This window comes from Mytilus californianus, unplaced genomic scaffold, assembly GCF_021869535.1.
Source record: "Mytilus californianus isolate M0D057914Y unplaced genomic scaffold, xbMytCali1.0.p SCAF_11, whole genome shotgun sequence".
Taxonomy (NCBI): domain Eukaryota; kingdom Metazoa; phylum Mollusca; class Bivalvia; order Mytilida; family Mytilidae; genus Mytilus; species Mytilus californianus.
Window position 1 is genome coordinate 33,938,725 of NW_026262593.1, and position 20,539 is coordinate 33,959,263.

A 20,539-nucleotide genomic window follows, 5' to 3' on the forward strand; every position below is an offset into this window, starting at 1 on the left:
CTAATAATAAAAGGAGATGTCTGAAAATTGACAATATATTAGCAACAAAAAAACACAAGAATGTACACGCTGAAACCTCTCGCCTACTTTCCTCATCATGCTGAATTTTAAAGTCTTTTATATGAAGGTTTTACTAAAAGTATCACATAAAGTTATAATTAATGATCCATGTAAATGAGGTGAAGGTCAGATGAACACTGCCAGACAACATGTACATCATGCAATCTTTCCATGCACTAAATATAGATATTGCTTTTATTATTGGAAAAACAGGTATAACCATGAAAACTAAACCATGACCAATTTGAGGTCAAGTTCAGATGCCTAACAGACATATACACCTGACAATTATTCCATACACCAAATATTGTTGGCTGAGCAACACAAGCTCCATCAATAACCAGGGATGTTCTCGTGCTCCAGAAGAATAAGCAGATCCTGCTCTACATGTGCCGCCCATTGTGATGCTCTTGTAAGTACAAACATGGTGGAAAGTGTACTTTGGTGATGTAAATTTGATGAAAAGAAGACCTTCCTTACATCATTCATCTTTATATAAATCTAAAGAGATTGCCAATGAGACAACTATCAACCAGAGTCCAAATGATGAGAACTTTTAACTTTTAAGTTAGTTTAAGTTCAGTTTTTAATGGTTTCATTCCTACCTAATTTGGTTAAAATTGACAAGTGGTCTCAGAGTCGAAGATAAAAATTTGATGAGTTTATAGACATAGACAATAGCAACAATGGAACCAAGTATTGACATTTGTGAATTCATAAGATTGATATTTATTAGATTTCGTAATACTCAATTTTCACAATCAAGGTCTCAAAATACAAAAAAAGTGATTTCCTGTTTTCCACATATATATATATGCTCCTTTATTTTTTTCCAGTTTTGGAGTTAATTTGCATTAGAAAGACTACTACTTCAAATCTGGCTCCTATTTATTGTTCAACAACACAGTAAATTGTTGTCTAGATGTCTTGATGTCTTGGGGTTTGTTTTTTCTTCTTCTTTGTGTTGGGTTGCTATCTCAATGACATATATGGTAACCCCACATATTCTTTTATTCATAACAGTAAGTGTGTATTGCCTCTTTTTAAGGAGATGGAAATGGAAGAAAATGCATATAGTCCATATTTTATTAACTCATCTCATTTACATTCACAGAACATATATCAAGCAACAAAACAAGCTGTAATAATACTTTGCATAATTTCATTGAAGAACTTGACAAATTTGTTAGTAAGTCATAAAATAAAATGTTAAAGTAGCGCATGAATTTAAAGATTTAAAAAGCAAATAAATTACTTTCTGTAACATTTCATGTATAAATAAATGCTTTTTTCCATTAAAAATTAGACAAGAAAATTCGCTATTTTTCTATATATTATCATCACTTACAATGTTGGGGAAAACAATTATGTATTTATGACTAGTAATTTTCCTCAGATTGCTGTCTCATTAAGAGTATAATCAAAGAATACAGCATGTACCATGTATGCTAAAATTAAATTCTAAGTAAAAGTATAAGACTTTTCTTCCTACCCATACAGCTTAAGATTTTATTGGTTTTTTATTTAAATAAATATTGAATTTGAAATGCAGCTTTAAAAAAATGTATTTATCTATTTGTATTAACCTAAATCACAAACAGATTAATAAAGTTTCATGAATATTTATGCATATTACTTTTAAAAATACACAAATAAAAAATTATTTGTCTTCAGAATACCAAAATTATTTAGAAAAATCAGCTATCTTTTAAATTTATTTTTAGCAATCTTATATAAATATTTTCCAAATATAACTGGTGCATACATTGATTTATATAACATTGCCTTAACAGTCTCCTTCAAAGGTGGTTTTTCTTCCTTCCAAATCCCTTTGCCTTTTCTATCTGCCGTTCTTTCTAAGGCTCCCATTCTATGCAGAAGTTCTTCCTGTTTTTCTGTCAACATTTTCATTTCCTCATCTGAGAGATTTGAAACTTTGCATATTCCTTCTTTGATTAGTTTCTCATTGATGCAAGTCGTCCAAAACAAAAACTGAAAATATCAAAAGATAAGTTTTTATACATACTTGTATATACATGGTATATACATTGTCTTGATGTCTTAATATACAAAATGTGATTATTCATATTGAATAAAAGTATTAAGTACAGTTAGGATAAATGTATTTTTAGTTATATAGAACAGTTAGATGACACATTTATTTCTGCCAAAGTCCCATAACCTTATAATCAGTATTTTTCTTGGCTCAAAATTCCCCTTTTTAAACAAAAGTTTGTATTGTTTGAGTGAAAAAAAAACAGGGGATGAAGCAAAAAACACCTAAGATTTTAAGATATGTTGTATGAAATTGAGAATCAATTGTATCATATTTTATGAAATCATTCCTTTTGGTTAAATTCACTTCTTGCTAAAGGATATATTCATAACTACATGTACATGTACAATGTAAACAGCCGCTGTTTACTTTTTTTTAGTTATTGCATCTGGTATTTATGAATTAATTACACCTTATATAAGAATGCCGGATTTTGATTGGTTGAAAGCCAGTGTATTTTTCACATAATTCTAACATTTTTTCCTCATTTCAAACGAATTTGTCTGTTTTTCACCACTACCGGTGAATTTGCCTCAAATTCCCCTCTCTGTCGTGGTATTTGCCATTTTGGATATTCCCTTTTTACCCTCGTGAGCTTCTTCCCGCCAAAATAATTCGGAACCTTTCTCACTTTATCCCGATTATTAAGACAACATGGGTTAGGCACTACTGATTGAGTTAGACCGAAAACTGTAAACTGAAATGTCAGAGATATACATGAAATAAAGTAGAAAAAAGCATTGATACAAATGAACGATTTAATGATGGAATAACAATGACGTTTACACATAGATACCATGACGTTACAAACAGACAGCAATAATGCGTATAAGTACATGTATAATTCCTGCGGTACTATGATTTCCCTTCACCTGTACAAACAGTTTAAATCAAAATCGCTATTCGGTGTAATTAAACAGATATATCATGTTAAGGAGGGGTATTTGCGAAAAATACCAGTCTTGGGACTGAATTTCCCTCGCCTAGCGGCTTGGGAAATTTCACAGTCCCTTGACCGGTATTTTTCGCAAATACCCCTCCATAACATGATATATCTGTTCAAAATTCATATTAATTCACTAATTAAGTTTTGAAACAGGACTGAAATGTTTCTTTTGTTTCATTTTTCCTGTATTGAAATTCTGTACAAATTAATTTTGGACATTTCATAAGATTGTTTCTTCCTCCACTGTTTATTATGTTGCTGAATAAATCCAGTCTTATAAGTAACTAATACCTCACATTTCCTTTTATTTATATCCTTATTATCTTCTTGTAACAATAAGGACTCAGATAATCAAACATATTTGGTATGAAAACAAAAAAGAATTTTTCATAAATAAAATGTTGTATGGTGGTAATTACAAACACTGTCTCACTGAGGTGTATACTATGTCTTCTTTTGTTCTTAAAGAACCAATGTAAACTGTTTACATATAAACAGGGGATCTTCTGGATTTGTCACATTGTGTCAGAAATGACCACACTCAATCTTCTGTAGCCACAGATTAATCCTCCATTCAGAGTTCATGACATACAGATGTGACTTATGGCCAGATTTAAATTTTTCATGAGCAAGATGGTTACAATTAGTGGAACAGGAACTAAGCACCTTGAGTTAATCACTTATTTTGCTGGTGCCTATCTTTGTTACCGGAAATATTGCTCAATCTTTAGTATTCTGTGTATTCGTTGACTGTTGAAAAGACAAGATCTTAATCAAATAACCATACAAGCAATGGCTGGCTGAGAATTAGGGTGTATTACAACTTTTAATCTTAAATTACCTTTTGATGAAACAACGCTGCCTGTAATTGATCATTATCTTTTTCCCATCTTAAAACTTTGAACCAAATATGTGTATCAAGCAGATTCTGTTCAAGCCATTTCTTGCTATTTGGAGTTAAATTTACAAATGCCAATGTCATAGGCAGAAGTTCTGTCCTTGGTGTTCGTAACCATGGTAACCTGAGGTCGAGAATAGGAATATGTTGGACATAAACAATGCCATTCAAATCTATTTCTTTCACACAACCTTGTAAATGAACACCTTTACTTATAAATCTTTTTGGAATATCCTTTCCATGTCTAAAGAATTTTCCCTGAAATAAAAGAAAATATCATTAATAATAATGCCCTTACATACAATGCAAATATATGACCGACACCCACAAATCCTTAATTCATTTATCTAAAATAAAATCATGCTAACTTTTAAAACATTGACTTAATTAAAAATTTTAAATTAACCTATTCAAACCATATCATTATTATTTGCTTTTATATATAAATCAGAAATAACCAATTTAAAATGGAAAATTTTAAAGAAAAAAAAGGAACCCCCCCCCCCCCCCCCCAAAAAAAAAATATTTTGAACCCCCTAATGATTCATCACCCCCAAACTCAATCCCAGATTTCCCTTTGTGGTATGGTACCTTGCAGTACAATTTCAAGTCCATACACTTGAACACAAGTTATTGTCTGGAAACTAGAAAAATGCTTGTTTTTTTACCACTTTTTGGCCCCTTATTCCTAAAAGTTTTGGGCAATTACCCCCAAACTCAATTCCAGCTTTCCCTTTGTGATATGGAACCTTGTAGTACAATTTCAGAAAGATCCATAGACTTACACACAAGTTATTGTCATGAAACTAGAAAAATGCTTGTTTATTGCCCCTTTTTTGGCCCCTAATTCCTAAAATTTTGAGGCAATTACCCCCAAATCAATCCAAGCATTCCCTTTGTGATATGGAACCTTGTGGTACAATGTCAGAGAGATCCATACACTAACACACAAGTTATGTCTGGAAGTTACAAAAATGCTTATTTTTGGCCCTTAATTCCTTAACTGTTGGTACCATAACCCCTAAAATCAATCCCAACCTTCCTTTTGTGGTATTGAACCTTATGGTAAAATTTCATAGAGATCCATTCACTTAAACTAAAGTTAGAGTGCGAAAACCAATGTGTCTTCGGATGATGCCAACATCATACCAATATACGACAGCAAAATTTTTTTGCGGTCGTATAAAAAAGATTGTCAGAGAGTGTATACAATCTCAAACATCTAGCCTCATGATAAAATTGTAACATTGCAGTATATTGGTAAACTTGAGTTACTATATTCCATTTCAAAAACAATGTTCATAATTTTCACCAGTCTAATACTCCATTCCTTAACTACCAATGTCATGAATGTGAAAATTATCAAAAATATAAAGATGTTCTTATAATACCTTTTCTCATAATATTAAAATGGATTCAATCTGAAGGACAAGAAAATTTAAAATAGCTATCGGTTGCACTTCTGTAAATATAGACAATGCAATTTCCCATAGGAACTCCCTTTGTGGCTAAAGCTGTGCCACTTTTACTATGAAGTTTCGTAAAAAATTATATCCTAGAACGGAAAGTTGCTATGCACTACTTTTTTATTCAAAGGTCAAAACATAGAGCTGTGCGGCATATTTTCAACATTTATATGCCCCAAACTTCTAAGAGTTTAAACTTATACTAAAATTCTGTACTACCCCTACCTTCATTTTGGGTGCCCCTCAGAATTCAACAATCGCCGCTACCATGTGTTTTTATGCTGGTAACATTCCCAAGTTATTTCTCTATGAGATGAAACACAGAGATCATATCTGGGAACCATTACGTAAACAAAACAAAATATCTATGAATATTATATATCTCCCCAATAGCGGCGTAGCTTGTGAAACAGCTGTATTTACAAAGTGCAACCTATAGTAACATTTAGTATACATTTGTCTATTTTGGACATAAAATATTCCAATAAAACTAACAATTGTCAATAAGGAGTCTAAATCCATTCCAATGTCAAATAATCAGGTTAAGATTGTAAAAACATACATGTAGGTTGAAACAAAAGACATTTGAAAAATATGGTCACTTTAAAACAATCCTTCCTTCTCTAGATACATCTGGGTTTGGTCTCAAATGCCATATGCATTCGCCCATGGTACTATACACTTGAAGAAATAAGCTCGTTTAAAATTTAGACATATTCCCATCAACCTTCAATGAAGCAAAAACTACAACAAAAATTAAAAAAAGATATCTAGAAGTTCACATTTTTGGGGCCCTTTATAGCTTAATTTTTGCTGTTCGATGTGAGCCAAGGCTCCGTGTTGAAGGCCGTACTTTGACCTACTATAGTATAATGGTTTAATTTTACAAATTGTGACTTGTATGGAGAGTTGTCTCATTGGCACTCATACCACATCTTCTTATATCTATAATGAGTACAAAATGTCCATACAATATGTGTCTTCCTCTAAATTGCCCAGAGTATAGAAAACTTGTAAATAATTAAATTCAATAGAGACTACAGACAAATAAAAATTTAAGTAAATACAACTTGACTACAGATATCAGTCAGTGGTTATTCTTATACAAGTACATGTATTTGTACTAACAGTACTGGTACTGTGTTACAGGTCTGGAAAGTATGATTTCTTGGACAATGAAAGTTTCATTCGTCTGTTTTTTTTCAAAATACTGCTTAATTACAAGTTTCCAGGACATGCAGGAAGAAATTATTGAAGGCCCTGCCCAATAATTTAATACCTGAGTGAAGTAGATTTTTTTCATTATCTAGTTCTTGAGAAAAAAGGTTGAACTCCAATTAAAATAAAGTAAGCAAACCAGAAAGATATATTTGAGACATGACTTCACAAAAAAAATTTCTAGGGTTGTAAAATTAGCTTACATTTAAGTAGAATTTTGGAAAAGCATTAAATGGGAGATTATTCAAACAATAAGTGAAAATTTAAATCAGGCTTTAATTACTTACATCTTCAAGCATTTAAAAATGGCTCATATAAGCAGTAACCCTGACTGACTATATAGTGTTTGAGATTCCTGACTTAGAACAGGTACACAAACATGTGGCAAGCACAAAATAGTCTTTGGATGATATTTTGGCTCTCAATAATGACGACTTCAGTATGTATACTAAAGAAATTTATCCTGTTGAACTTACTTTAAATAAAGCTTATACTAACAATGACCACTGCCCTTTCCTCGATCTTGATATCTATATCATTAACGGAAAGCTTAATACTAAAATATATGATAAAAGAGATGATTTTTCATTTCCTATCGTTAATTATCCATTTTTAGATGGTGACGTTCCCTTGTCACCATCTTATGGTGTTTATATATCTCAACTTGTACGATTCGCTCATGTATGTAACAATGTTTTAGATTTTAACGAGAGAAATTTATGTATTACTGAAAAATTATTACACCAGGGTTTTCGATATCACAAACTAGTCAAAACATTTACTAAATTTTATCATCGGTATAAGGACATCATTCGTAAATATAGCTCAACATGCAGACTTCTTATACGTTCAGGTATTTCACATCCAATTTTTTATGGAAATATTCTTTATAAAGCACAAAAATGTCAGTATTCACCTCTGAAGCTAACAAAACCTTTAAATAGACTTATTAAGAAGGGATATAGTTAAGATACTGTTGTCAGGTCATTAAAGATTGTATATTTTGGCGTTAATATTGATTCACTTATAGGGTCTTTGCATAGGCACTAAACACATTTATTTAAAAACCAGTTGTTGGCATGACACGGGTTATGTTCTTCTCATATATGTTATGATGGTATGATACTAAACCCCTAACGGGAAGGATTGTGCCTGATATTCATATGATGAAGACATAATCTTTCAATCAGTTTAATTGAAGTCTGGAGCTGGCATGTCAGTTAACTGCTAGTAGTCTGTTGTTATTTATGTATTATTGTCATTTTGTTAATTTTCTTTGGTTACATCTTCTGACATCAGACTCGGACTTCTCTTGCACTGAATTTTAATGTGCGTATTGTTATGCGTTTACTTTTCTACATTGGCTAGAGGTATAGGGGGAGGGTTGAGATCTCATAAACATGTTTAACCCCGCCGCATTTTTGCGCCTGTCCCAAGTCAGGAGCCTCTAGCCTTTGTTAGTCTTGTATTATTTTTAATTTTAGTTTCTTGTGTACAATTTGGAGTTTAGTATGGCGTTCATTATCACTGAACTAGTATATATATTTGTTTAGGGGCCAGCTGAAGGACGCCTCCGGGTGCGGGAATTTCTCGCTGCATTGAAGACCTGTTGGTGACCTTCTGCTGTTGTCTGTTCTATGGTCGGGTTGTTGTCTCTTTGGCACATTCCCCATTTCCATTCTCAATTTTAGCTCACTCGTGTTTCACCTGGATTACCAATATAAGTATATTTACTAAGTAGAACTTGCCTGTTCAATATGTTCAGAAAAAGCATTTAACTAATGTTAATACTGGCATTACACAGATTAAAACATAATCCTATATGGCAATATCCTAGTATGGCTATGTTCAGATTAAAAAATAATCCTATATGGCAATCCAAGTATGGCTATGTTCAGGTTAAAAAATAATCCTATATGGCAATCCTAGTATGGCTATGTTTTGTTATGATTAAACAGCAATAAAAAAAACTAACTTTGAAACTGGAAGCTAATGAAATGTGGCCAGGAAAGTTAGGAACTATGGATACCAAATAAATCACCCTTATTAGCTAAAAATAATTAAAAGTACTTACAACATGGATGCTCTTAAGTAACAGCACAATGCCAGCCCCTCCTACTATATAAAAACTGTTCTGAAATAATTAAAAACATTTATTTATTCAGGGACTACAACAGCATCTCTGAGAGAAATTATGAAATAAACAAAGCTATACATCAAATCTCATAAAGTTAAAAAGACACATTCAAACGATAATCAAAGATTTCACATTTTCATTTTGTTATCATTTCTAATACCGATGCTACATAATAATACAAACCATGCAAATGTATAAAAGTCATATTTAAGGAGGTACCCAACACCTTGACTAAAATTAATTTGGCTCGTTTAATTTTCATAAAATTTTGACAAAATATTTACTTTGATCCTTTGAAAAAAATATAAAAATTTCGAAAAACTAGAACCAATCACTTTCTCGGAAAAATTTCATTGGATATATAGCAGTTTGACAAACACTAATTTTGATCATTGAGAAGCTTAATATTTCCTTAACAATACAACGTAATTAAAATGTGAAGCTGATTTTACAGAGTTATCTCCCTGTAGTGTTAGGTACCACCTTAATCACCAATTATATTTTGTGACTAATTTTTTTCACAATTCACATACCATTATAATAGAACATACTTGTTTGGACTTCTCATGGTGTTGCATGCAAGTTTTACATTATATGAACATTCAAATAGAAAGAGTTTGAAATACACTTATTAAAAATACATCTAACTTTTAGTAGAGTTTGTAATAGTTTGTCTCCCTTTCTTTATCAGTAACCACACCCCCACCCCCACCCCCACACCAACTGATTAAGAAGCGGGGATAAATTATCACAATATCTACCAAATAATTAGGTGAACTTTAAAGAGACTGTATTCAAACTTTTTTTTTCCCCCAGTGGTCATGGTGGTTATAACCCTTCTCTAAAACATACCACTGTATTATACTTACATTACCGGTATATATAAATTGCACTTAAATATAAACATTAGTTTGCATAATTTAATGGTTGTAGAAATATGATCATATAAGATGTACTATATACAGTCATGAAGAGGTAAGTTTGCTTTATTATTGTATTAAACATGTTGAAAAGATCTTATACTTCTTTCATTTTTTAAATTTACATAATCAAATGCAATAAGTTTGTTTTAAGTCCTGTAAAAGAACTGTAAACTGTGTAAATTTGGTGAATTCTGCTATCAAGGAGTTGTGGATTGACAAACTGAGTATGAAGCTGTTTTCAAGAAGTTGCAGGTTAAAACAATGTGACACAGGCTACAACAATGCAAGGTGACAGAAGTAATATCTACGTGTAACCACAGCTTCTTTGTCACTTGTGACAAAATGAATAAAAGGCTGATGTTGAGTCTGAGTAATGACTGACTTTTTTTAGGGAGAAATGTGCCAGAACGTTTGAATTAGGTTGGAAAAGTCAATTAGGATCAATGACATGATAAAAAAGTTTCAATTGTATCTACATTTACTATTGTGAAACTCAAATATAGCAGATAACCAATATTTAACATGCACCCTAAAATGTTTAAAAGTACAACATAAATAAAAGTGAAGTTCATTTAATTTTGTCTCGCACGTAAAAAAGTGGACTTACCTATTGCCCATTTAGTCTTTGCTAAAAATTTGGAAAGAATATTCTTTATTTGTCCTAAGACTTTCACTAGAAAATGAAATCATAATAAGTGTACTTACTCTAATGGCTTTAGGATGTGTATCAATAAAATCATGTGTCCTGTCTAAGTAGGATTTGATAATAGAGCTTAATGGTTCTCTACTGTTATCTGACATCTAAGTGCATAGTAAGAAAAACTCTGCAAGTAAAAAAGAACCAATTCAATGAGGGTGGTAAAAGGTTATTTTCATGCAACATGTTTTGCCATTTTTATTTCACGCGCAGCTGTGAAAAAGGTTTGTTATTCACCGTGTTTCGTGAAATCGGTAAAAAGATCAACATGCAAGAAATTTTTAATTGTTCGTTTATCGTGAAACGGCAATTTCATTTCACGTTCTTCCGTGCAGATACCCCCCCCCCCCCCTTTATGCCCCTCTTCAGTATTAGCTTCAATATCATGTAACTGTGAAAAATAAAATTAGAGGCTCTGAAGAGCCTGTGTCGCTCACCTGTATCTACTGTGGTTTTGGAAATCATGTAAAATAAGGTTAAAATCATAATAGATAGTATAAGATACCCTAATAATGATTGAGGCCAAGTTTGGTTTAATTAAATATTTGGCCCAGTAGTTAAATTAAAAGCAGTTCATCCCATTGTAGTCTTACAATAGTTACTGAAGACCCCTTATCATTATTTAAATTAGTTTTCAAGTTGTGACCATTTGAATTTTTTTTTTACAATTTTCCCAGACTTCTATAGTAAACCCCTATGTTCTATTTTAAGCCATGGCGGCCATGTTGGTTGGATGACAGGGTCATCGGATACATTTTTCAATCAAAATACCCTATTAAAAATTGTGGCCAATTTTTATTCTATTTGGCCCAGTAGATTAAAAGGAAAAGATTTTTGTAAAAGATTACAAAAAAATTACGAAAAAATAGATAAAAATTGACTGTAAAGGGCAATAACTCCTTAAGAGGTCAATTGACAATTTTGGTCATGTTGACTTATTTGTGGATCTTACTTTGCTGAACAGTATTGCTGTTTACAGTTTATCTCTATCTATAATAATATTCAAGATAATAACCAAAAACTGCAAAATTTCCTTAAAATTACCAATTCAGGGGCAGCAACCTAACAACGGGTTGTTTGATTTGTCTGAAAATTTCAGGGTGGATAGATCTCAACTTGATGAACATTTTACCTATGTCAGATTTGCTCTAAATGCTTTAGTTTTAGAGATATAAGCCAAAAACTGCATTTTACCCCATGTATGTTCTATTTTTAGCTATGTCGGCCATGTTGGTTGGTGAATGGACACATTTTTTAAACTAGATACCCTAATGATGATTGTGGCCAAGTTTGGTTAAATTTGGCTCAGTAGTTTCAGTCTAGGAGAAACTTTTTGTAAAAGTTAATGGACGACGACAGACGTTGACAACGGACAACGGATGCCAAGTGATGAGAAAAGCTCATTTGGCCCAAAGGGCCAGGTGAGCTAAAAAACAACCAGTATAGAATAGAAACATAATAATTGTCAAATTGGAATAAATATATCAGGGCTGTCAAGTTTTCATGAAGCAAATGTGTGAGATTTGACAAAAAATTGTAAAGATCAAAGGAAAATGCCACCAAGTAAGCATGAAAATGAGTCTCACGCATATCACGTGAGATGATGATGATGGATATAGACAATAATAGTGCATTGACTTGACATATCAACGATATAAGGATGAGGCTTAGAAACGGGGAAATGCGAGGCTCTGCCGAGCTTTTTCCCCGTTTCGGGCCGAATCCTTATATCGTTGATATGTCAAGTCAATGCACTATTATTGTCTTTATACTGCAATCTAAAAAAAACAACATTTTCAATTGTTGTTTAATGTGTTAATGTTATTATTTGAATTGAATATTTAAAAACTTCCCTCTTTTATAAAAAGGCCTCATATCATGCAGGCGGAGAAATATACAACACAATGAAATGTACATTACCTGTTGAAACCCGCAATCGATGGTGAACGAATTTGTTTGAGAATGAACTAAAATATCAACAATAAGCATAAAACATAATGATTTATAGTTTGCAAACCAAAAAAATTAACAAGTGAAATATGTTTTTTTTCTTCTAAAAATTGCAAAAGAAATAAGTTTGAGTCGTTGTATACATTGGAAACAAGAACAGGTTGAATAGGTCGTATGAATAATTAATTATAATTGCGGCAATTTCTATTTAAATATTCATGAGGAAAAGTGATATCAGGTCAGTGACTGTATATGACATAGAAATATACGGTCAACGCATTTTGACTGCTCAAATAGAACGAGTGCAGTATAAAACTGTTTAACATCCAGCAGCAAATTAATATGCATATTCAGGATGAGAACATGTTAATGTAATATGAGTATTAACTTTGTACTAGACCGACATGCTGAGCTGGATTTTTAACGTGCTTAGTTCACAAGGTAACAGTCCACAGGAAGACATCCCGTATGAAAATTTCAACAGGAGTTCAACTGAACTCCAGCTGGACTTGAGACGTATTCCAGTCTGACTTTGAAAAGTCCAGTCTGACATGAGCCATACACGTACTTTTTCTTATACTTGGGTTATTTGCCAGCCAGTATTTTCTTAAAAGTCCAACCGCACTTTTTGTAATGCTGACAAGAAAATAAACACAGCTGGACTTTTGAGGAAATTTATTCCTTTCTGTAAAATGATCAGCAGGATTTTTGTCTTAGAAAATTTAACATTCATTTATGAGCAGGAATTTAGACTTAGAAAATTCTTTAACATCAATTAGAAACTTGAGCCATATAACAGTGATTTAATAGCAGTTAGTCTTGTAGAAATGTGCCATCTGTTTTCAATTAACCTCAGTCTGGACAGGTCACAGGAAGTACTATCTCCACAGAGATTGAGGCCATATGTAGGAGAACACATTTCGAAATACATATTTCTGCAATTACTATCACTTTTATTAAAAATTTCATAATTAAACAAATTAATAATTGATTTTCTTTTTTTAATCCATCACATATTCAAAATTAAGGCACATGCAATTAGTCATAAGAGGAACATTTAAAACAACTCCTTAAACAACCTCATGTATTGCAATACAACACAATTTGATTTTGGAATAAACAGGAAGATGTGTCTTCTTTCTTGAACAAAATGAGAATTTTACATAATTGTGTGTAAAGCAAATGTTTGGAAGTAGTTCTTTTCACATTAAATAGAGAAGATGGATCCTTCTGACTGGCATCAATGACAAAATTATTTAGGAAGATTGCTGTTTGCATGTGTTTTGGATTGCATATTCTGGTAAGTACAATAAATTGAATTCCACCATTTTGGTGGTATTATCTGATGTGCTCTTTTTATTCAAAATATAAATAGAATAATTACAATATTATAATTAGCTTAATTCTTATTTTTGAAGAGTAAAAAGAATAAAAAACCTACATCAAATATTTATATTCATGCAATAATTTTCATCTTGTCTGTTATGTCACTGTCACTTCCAGTGTTTTGAATTGTTATCAGGTTATGTAAAAAAATGTATTGTTATATTTTTTATTCCCTCTGTATTAAGGAATGGTTATTATTTGAGTTGTTATGAAAGTTTTTTAATTTCTACACTTTAAGTGATTTTCAAGCCAACTTTATTTTATTTTAGCCACTTTAAAATTATTTAGGCTATTATAACCACAAATTATTAGAAGTTAGCATTTAGCTTCTCAGTTCCCCATTTCTTGGTTTTGCCAGTAGGACAGTACAAAAAAGAAAAAGAAATAACCAGTATATATGCATAATGTCATCTGTTGTTTTTGTATTTTCAGATTATAGCAAGGGATGCATGATGCAAATTAAATCAGAAGAACCAACCATCTGAAGAAAAACTGAGCAGTGGCGGATCCAGGGGGAAGGTTCCGGGGGTTGGACCCCCCCCCCCCCCCCCTTTAGAAAATGGCAGGATTTGCCCCTGCTGAGATCATCTTTAAAAGTCAAACCGCACTTTTTGAAGTCCAGCTGGACTTTTTAAAATTCAGCTGGACTTTTAAAAGTTCAGCCGTACTTTGTAAAGTCCGGCTGAACTTTATAGAGTCCATATTTTTGCCATAAATGCCGGCTGGATTTTTATTCAGACGTACTTTTATTAAAGTCCAGCTGGACTTCATGAACCGGACTCCTGCTAATTTAAATATTTCGAGCCGGTTTACGGCTAATTTCGCTGAAAGTCCAGCCGGGGTATCTATTATAAGCAATTCAAAGAAAAGTCCAAATGAATATTATAAGTACGGTTCTCAGTACGGCTACAGTACGGCTACTGTCTGGCTGGAGTACGTGTCATGTTTTTCATACGGGTTGTCACCTTACCCGGCCTTGGTTGACGAACCCTCGACCTCCCGCACTTAAGGCGAACACACTACCACAAGACCACCGAGGCGGTTATATTGTTATCTAAGAGAGTCTGGTTTTTCAACTACATAAAAATGCCCTGTAATGAAATGAAAAAGGTACTGCCAACGAATGAAAAACCTTTGTCTGAACATGCTGAAGTAAGGGAGCTACCATTTGATTTTTATGACTATAAGTATATAACATAAAGTCCCTTAGTAACAGGATCTTTTACCCTAATACCCATTTGCTCAGCATCGATTCAGCTAGAAAAGAAGTCGTTTCGCTCCAAACATTGGTCACCAAAATTTTGTAAACTGGGACTATTATACTAATTATTCCCAGTTGTAAAGCATGAAAATTATATTCGTTCTGTATTATAAAATGTATAATTACCCAAATGTTAAGTCATACCACACAGGACAAAAGTAAGCCACGAAAACACACATATATAATTTATAAAATCAGGGGCGACCCGATCCCTAGGTCGAACGAGTATAGGGGCGAAATGACCCTGTTTTAATAACTAACTTATGGCACTGCCTTCTCAAATTGTACAACAGATATAAAAATACAGAAAAATATATTGTCTTTCTCTAAACACTTCACGCTTGTCAACAAACCAGTCTATATCTTTAATTACGCCTTTTTCCTTGTGTGACCTTTCTAAAATTGAAATACGCGGTTATTTGCCCTTAGCTGCTGTTGATCTGAATACCTAAAATGGCATGCGATGATGATAGCAAACGGACAAGAATTCTATACCGTTTTGGAAAGTGGGGAGCAGAAATATTTTCATCAAAACTGCTAGTAACGCCAGTCCGCGGGAATATTTTTATAATGATGTTATGTTCCTTGTTTAGAAAACATTTTTTTTGCGCAATTTCGCATATCATTTTCGTAATTTCGCGCAGCGTCGGATTGGAAACTTCAATATTGCGTGTTATTTTCATGTGCAAACTTTGTATTTGAAAATAAGGCGGAGATAAACTTTTTTCAGTTCTCACCTTCTAATCCTTTTTTTTCACTTAGTCAGTGATAACGCGTTCACAAAAGAAAATACAATCATAATATCATTACAGGAAAAGTACTGAACTCTAAATTTAAAATATCGGTATTTTTTTATGACAAAAACTAGAAGAGAGTGGCTAAATAGCCATTGCTATCGAAATTTTGCCGGCTTTAATTAAGATATTTTAATAAGTGCCGGCAAAATAGCCACTGCGAAACTGAAAATGTCCAACAAATTAAACAGCAATGGACAATGCTCGTAGTTACTGAAAGCAAGATCCAAGTACTTAACCTGATGATATAATTAAAGCATATTGTCATCATATATTTAATATGGGACGTTCTCATGACTTCATAGATCTGATGATTAATTCACGCAGAAACATCACGAACGGTACAAGAAGTCGTCATCTTGTGCAAACAAAAATGCAGAAAAACAAAAGTAATTAACATTGTTGTCAGTGTTAGTATTTCTTCAAATTATAGAATAACGAATTGATGTTTATGATCTCCAAAATACCAGACGGCAGCGATTGATGGCAACAGTATACATGGTATACTGTATCTTTTTAATCTAAATATTATTTTGTGTATTTATTCAGTAAGTCAAGGAGAACGATTTAAATGACAAATCTTAAACATTTAAGATTTATAAACTATATAACCATATAGAAATACGAATCGGAACACCACTTTTTTTAATTAATTCATAGCTTTAGGTGGAACCATACTTCCACAATAAATCGCTATATTCGTGATATAACAATTAAATTTAGTAAAAGTTTCGACCAAATTTTTGTTCAATACTTTAATCGAAATCCCGGAGACGTCACTGTTTCAACAATCATATTAACTGACCGAGAAATAAATACACTCCATGAAAAGGAAGCAGTAAGGAAAGGAAAAGTAATACTACTAATAAGAAAGGAAAATCGCCCCGTTTATCCTATATTTTCGTATTGAAAACTGCCATGAGGAATTCATATCAAGGTCTCCGATCGGTCACCTCTAAATGTTTGATTCAGTGGATCACCTGTATATTCGTTTATCGCTATTTTACGAAATTTTCCTTTGATCTTGCTGACTGATAATTTCCTTTCTCAGTGGAGTCGAGTGATATGAAACTTTGAATTATCGCTAAAAACTAAGGGGGCACGTGGCGTTGCTGATGAAATTGACATGAAATCGACAACGTCGTCATTATTATATGACATAGGTAAAATAGCGATAAACAGATTAGCATTGGTCATCTCAACTCGATTGCCTTTCTCACTTTCGCCGTACCGGCTCATGCGAGAAAATCAATCTCGTTGAGATGATCAACGATAATCTATAAATATTTATAAATTGTTGATCGACAGAATATATCATGTAAATATCTACAGGTATCTTTAATGTTTAGTGTTGCCTTTGTTTGTCTCTTCGAAGCTTTGCCATAAACTGTGATTCAAAACATGAAAGGAATAATATATCTACGGTTATTTCAATTGAAATACAAATCGCCTTGCGAGAAACTATATCTTCAATCAAACATAAATTTGATCGAGAAAACATTTAATGACTTTAATTCTTTCATTTTCTGTCCCATTGGTGTATTTTTATTACTGAAAAAAAAGAATAGTAACTGCTGCATGCAACAAAAATAGCGACAACAAGATTTACCTAGAAAGGATCGTATTTTATCCAAGACTTTCAGTTTTTACACTCCAGAAAAAAGTTAATTCTTTTATTATATCAATATTATATTCATATCTGTATAAAAATATGGAGATGTGATATGATTGTCAATGAGACAAAGCTCGAAGACAACTACCCACCAGAGACCAAATGAGGTGGATGTAGGCATGCAACTATAGGTCACCGTACCACTTTCGTCAATACGCAAAACCCATACTGCATAGTAAGCCATAAAAGGCACTGACATGACAAAATGAAATAACAATTCAAACGAGAAAATTATGATAAAACGTAAATCGAAAAACAATATGACAGACAGCAACAAACGACAACCTCTGAAATACAGGTTCCTGGTTTGGTAAGGCACATACAAAATGTAGCGGGGTTAAACATGTTTCATTTGCTCAATCCTCTACCTAACCTGGGACAGTGGTCTATATCAGCACAAAAAAAAACTTAGCTTTATGTTTAAACTGTAATAATTCGTTAAGGGTTCTCTAAAATTGACAAAAACTAACTCCATTTATTAGTAAAATACGGGGGTGGGGGGAACAAATGAAACATTTTTCTTCAGATGCTATTTAGTCGTCTTGAAGGAGCGTCGACCTGTCCAAGTTTCATCATAATATTCCATGAAGGTTCAACAAAGTTATTAATGTCTTAAATAATGAACCACAAACTGCATGCATGTAAACATGGTAAATGTTAACTGCGAAAACAAAAATGCATAAGTTTATCTATCAATAAAATACTGAAAATTGAAAAATATATTTTCGAGATTTTGCTTAATTCAGACATTATGCCTTAATCATAAAAAAAACTTGCCAAATTTTCATAAAATTCTAAGAAGGTTTGACAAACTTATTGATGTCTATTTTGTTAACCCCAACCTGTATATAAATGTCAACTGAAAATATGAATCCATTTATATCAGAAGAAAACGGAAAAATTAAAAAAAAAAATTTTTTTAAATGTTTGCCTCTGACAGTTTCGCTTAATCATAAAAAAGTTTCTGCTAAAGTTTCATAAAATTTTCTAAACTTTAATCTCAGACTGCATCTTTTTATTGTATGTATGAAGAATTGCTATGCTGACTCGCTTCTGCAGGCTCGACAAAATTCAGTTGAAAGAGGATAGATTCATCAGATCGATTCAACGCACATTCCTTTAACGGTTATACCGGAAAGTGTGTAATTTAAAAAAAAGAAGAAAAGAAACTAGTTTCAAGCCGTTGTAGGGTAAATTTCCTATTTTTAATATTATAAAAAATCATTTATTGATTATATTAAACAATAATTTTAAAATACAAAAATTCAAATTTGAAGTTGAGGGGTTGATGGGAATGGCAGACCCTTACATTGGACCTATGATGTAGGTCATTGCATGGATCAGTGCGGTCCAACTCTTGGCCTTTTGGACCAGGGATCATTAGGTCATTACCTTCCAATTGCACATACTATGAAAAAAATTGCAGTAAGGATTTTTTACAAACTATGCAAGTTCAGTGTGTGCGTGCGGGGTGGGGTAGAAATGACAAACTCCAAGTATGGACATATGTTGAGATACTTCATCTGCGCCATTTGGCCAATCAATTTTAGGCCATTAGCTTCAATTTGCATCAAGTGTGGAAAAAAAAATTGCCGTAAAACATTTTTGACAAACTTTGTCAGTTGAATTGATAGGAATGTCAGACCCCTAGTTTGAACATGTGAAGGCCATCAGTGAGATACCCTGCCAAACAAACCTTAAACCGCTGCCTTCATTTTGCTCCTAGTGTGGAAAAAAAATTGCAGTAGTTCACAAACTTCCATTTGTACATTGTGTTAATGATATTTTTGCAGTAGAGAATTTTGTTACAGAGCAGAAAAAACAACTAGCAATAAAACAAAAGAAACAAAGTATCGATATAAGAAAACTTTAAGTTACTGAAAGCTATTAAATCATGTTAAATCATGTCTGTGAAAAATAGTACCTTGTTCAATGCCAAAATATAAGTATTTGTAGGAAGTATACCATAAATGTTTATAACTGTAAAGCATTATTTTTAACAAACATTATACAAAGATCTTAATATAGTGTTACATTGTCTACCTTTAAGAATAAATCTATCTAAAGGATCAATAAGTTTACATGGATTGTACTAAATTTACGGGTTCTATAAACAACATCACCGTAAATGCATGATAGGATGTGATATCCGATTCGTAATAAGGTTTCTACTTACTTACAACTCCCGTTAGCGCCATGTGTCGCATAGGGCGCGAATGGGAGCCTTCCATCTGAGTCTGTCTGCTGCTTGTTGTTGTTGTTCTCCCCATGTCCTCCATCCAAATTCTGTTCTTTCTTTGTCTACCGTTCGTCTCGAAGTTTCCTTTGGTCTTCCTACATTTCTCTTTCCTGGTGGTGTCCACGTCAAGGCGATTTGACAATAATTTCATGGGTCCATCCTCAGGATGTGACCTATCCAACAGCTCTTTGCAGCAGTTCTGTGCTTGAAATCATAGTTGGCCAAAATATCGCGAAGATTCTACGCAAGTTCCTGGTGTTAAAGGTGTAAAGTTTGTCTCCATCTCTCTTGCTTATCTTCCAACAATCTGTCCCATATAACAACACTGATATTACATTGCTTTTATAAAGTTTCTACACGCACAACTAATTTCCAAACCAAATATATGTGTTTACGAAAAAGTTTGGACTTTTGACGGACAAATTCAGAGATATTCACATAAAATTGAGAATGGAAATGGGGAATATGTCAAAGAGACAACAACCCGGTCAAAGAGCAGATAACATGCATATCTCAATTGAAAGTAAATCTGGAAAAATCGTGATCTGCTCATTTTATGCATTTAATAAAGATAAAAAAAACTTGACGATATATGAAGACTTAAAATGCTAAAACAGTCGTGAATGCACATACAAATAAATCCTAAGAGCAATTAAGCAGGTATGTAAAACAAAAAAATATATGAGCATATCATATATCCCAAGCGCAGTAATAACGAAAACAATTTTAACATATGAATTACAACTACCAATATACTTGACTTTGGACCGATACAAGTATATATGGTGAGATATAAATAGGGTTTTTTCTGTATCGAAATATCCTTTTCAGTTTTG

The 20,539-nt window shown here is 32.7% G+C and overlaps 1 protein-coding gene across 1 annotated transcript; it reads right to left on the reverse strand.

Annotated features, from left to right (window-relative positions):
* Positions 1-1,132: 1,132 nt before the first annotated feature.
* Positions 1,133-15,436, reverse strand: LOC127719948 (protein C3orf33-like). The gene is made up of 5 exons (XM_052226314.1): positions 15,352-15,436; positions 10,410-10,528; positions 8,719-8,778; positions 3,904-4,218; positions 1,133-2,052 (listed from the first exon to the last, which is right to left on the reverse strand). Exons 2-5 carry the CDS (start codon positions 10,503-10,505, stop codon positions 1,762-1,764), a joined length of 762 nt encoding a protein of 253 aa, XP_052082274.1. The 5' UTR covers positions 10,506-10,528; positions 15,352-15,436; the 3' UTR covers positions 1,133-1,761.
* Between the last annotated feature and the right edge of the window lie 5,103 nt (positions 15,437-20,539).

What these genes read in the sequence shown, in the direction of transcription:
- LOC127719948 (XM_052226314.1), bottom strand. Translation starts at nt 10,505, where the DNA reads ATGTCAGATAACAGTAGAGAACCATTAAGCTCTATTATCAAATCCTAC. An exon ending in CACATCCTAAAGCCATTAGA is followed by an intron (nt 8,779 to 10,409) that starts GTAAGTACACTT and finishes TAATTATTTCAG; the next exon opens with AACAGTTTTTATATAGTAGG. An exon ending in CAGCGTTGTTTCATCAAAAG is followed by an intron (nt 2,053 to 3,903) that starts GTAATTTAAGAT and finishes TGATATTTTCAG; the next exon opens with TTTTTGTTTTGGACGACTTG.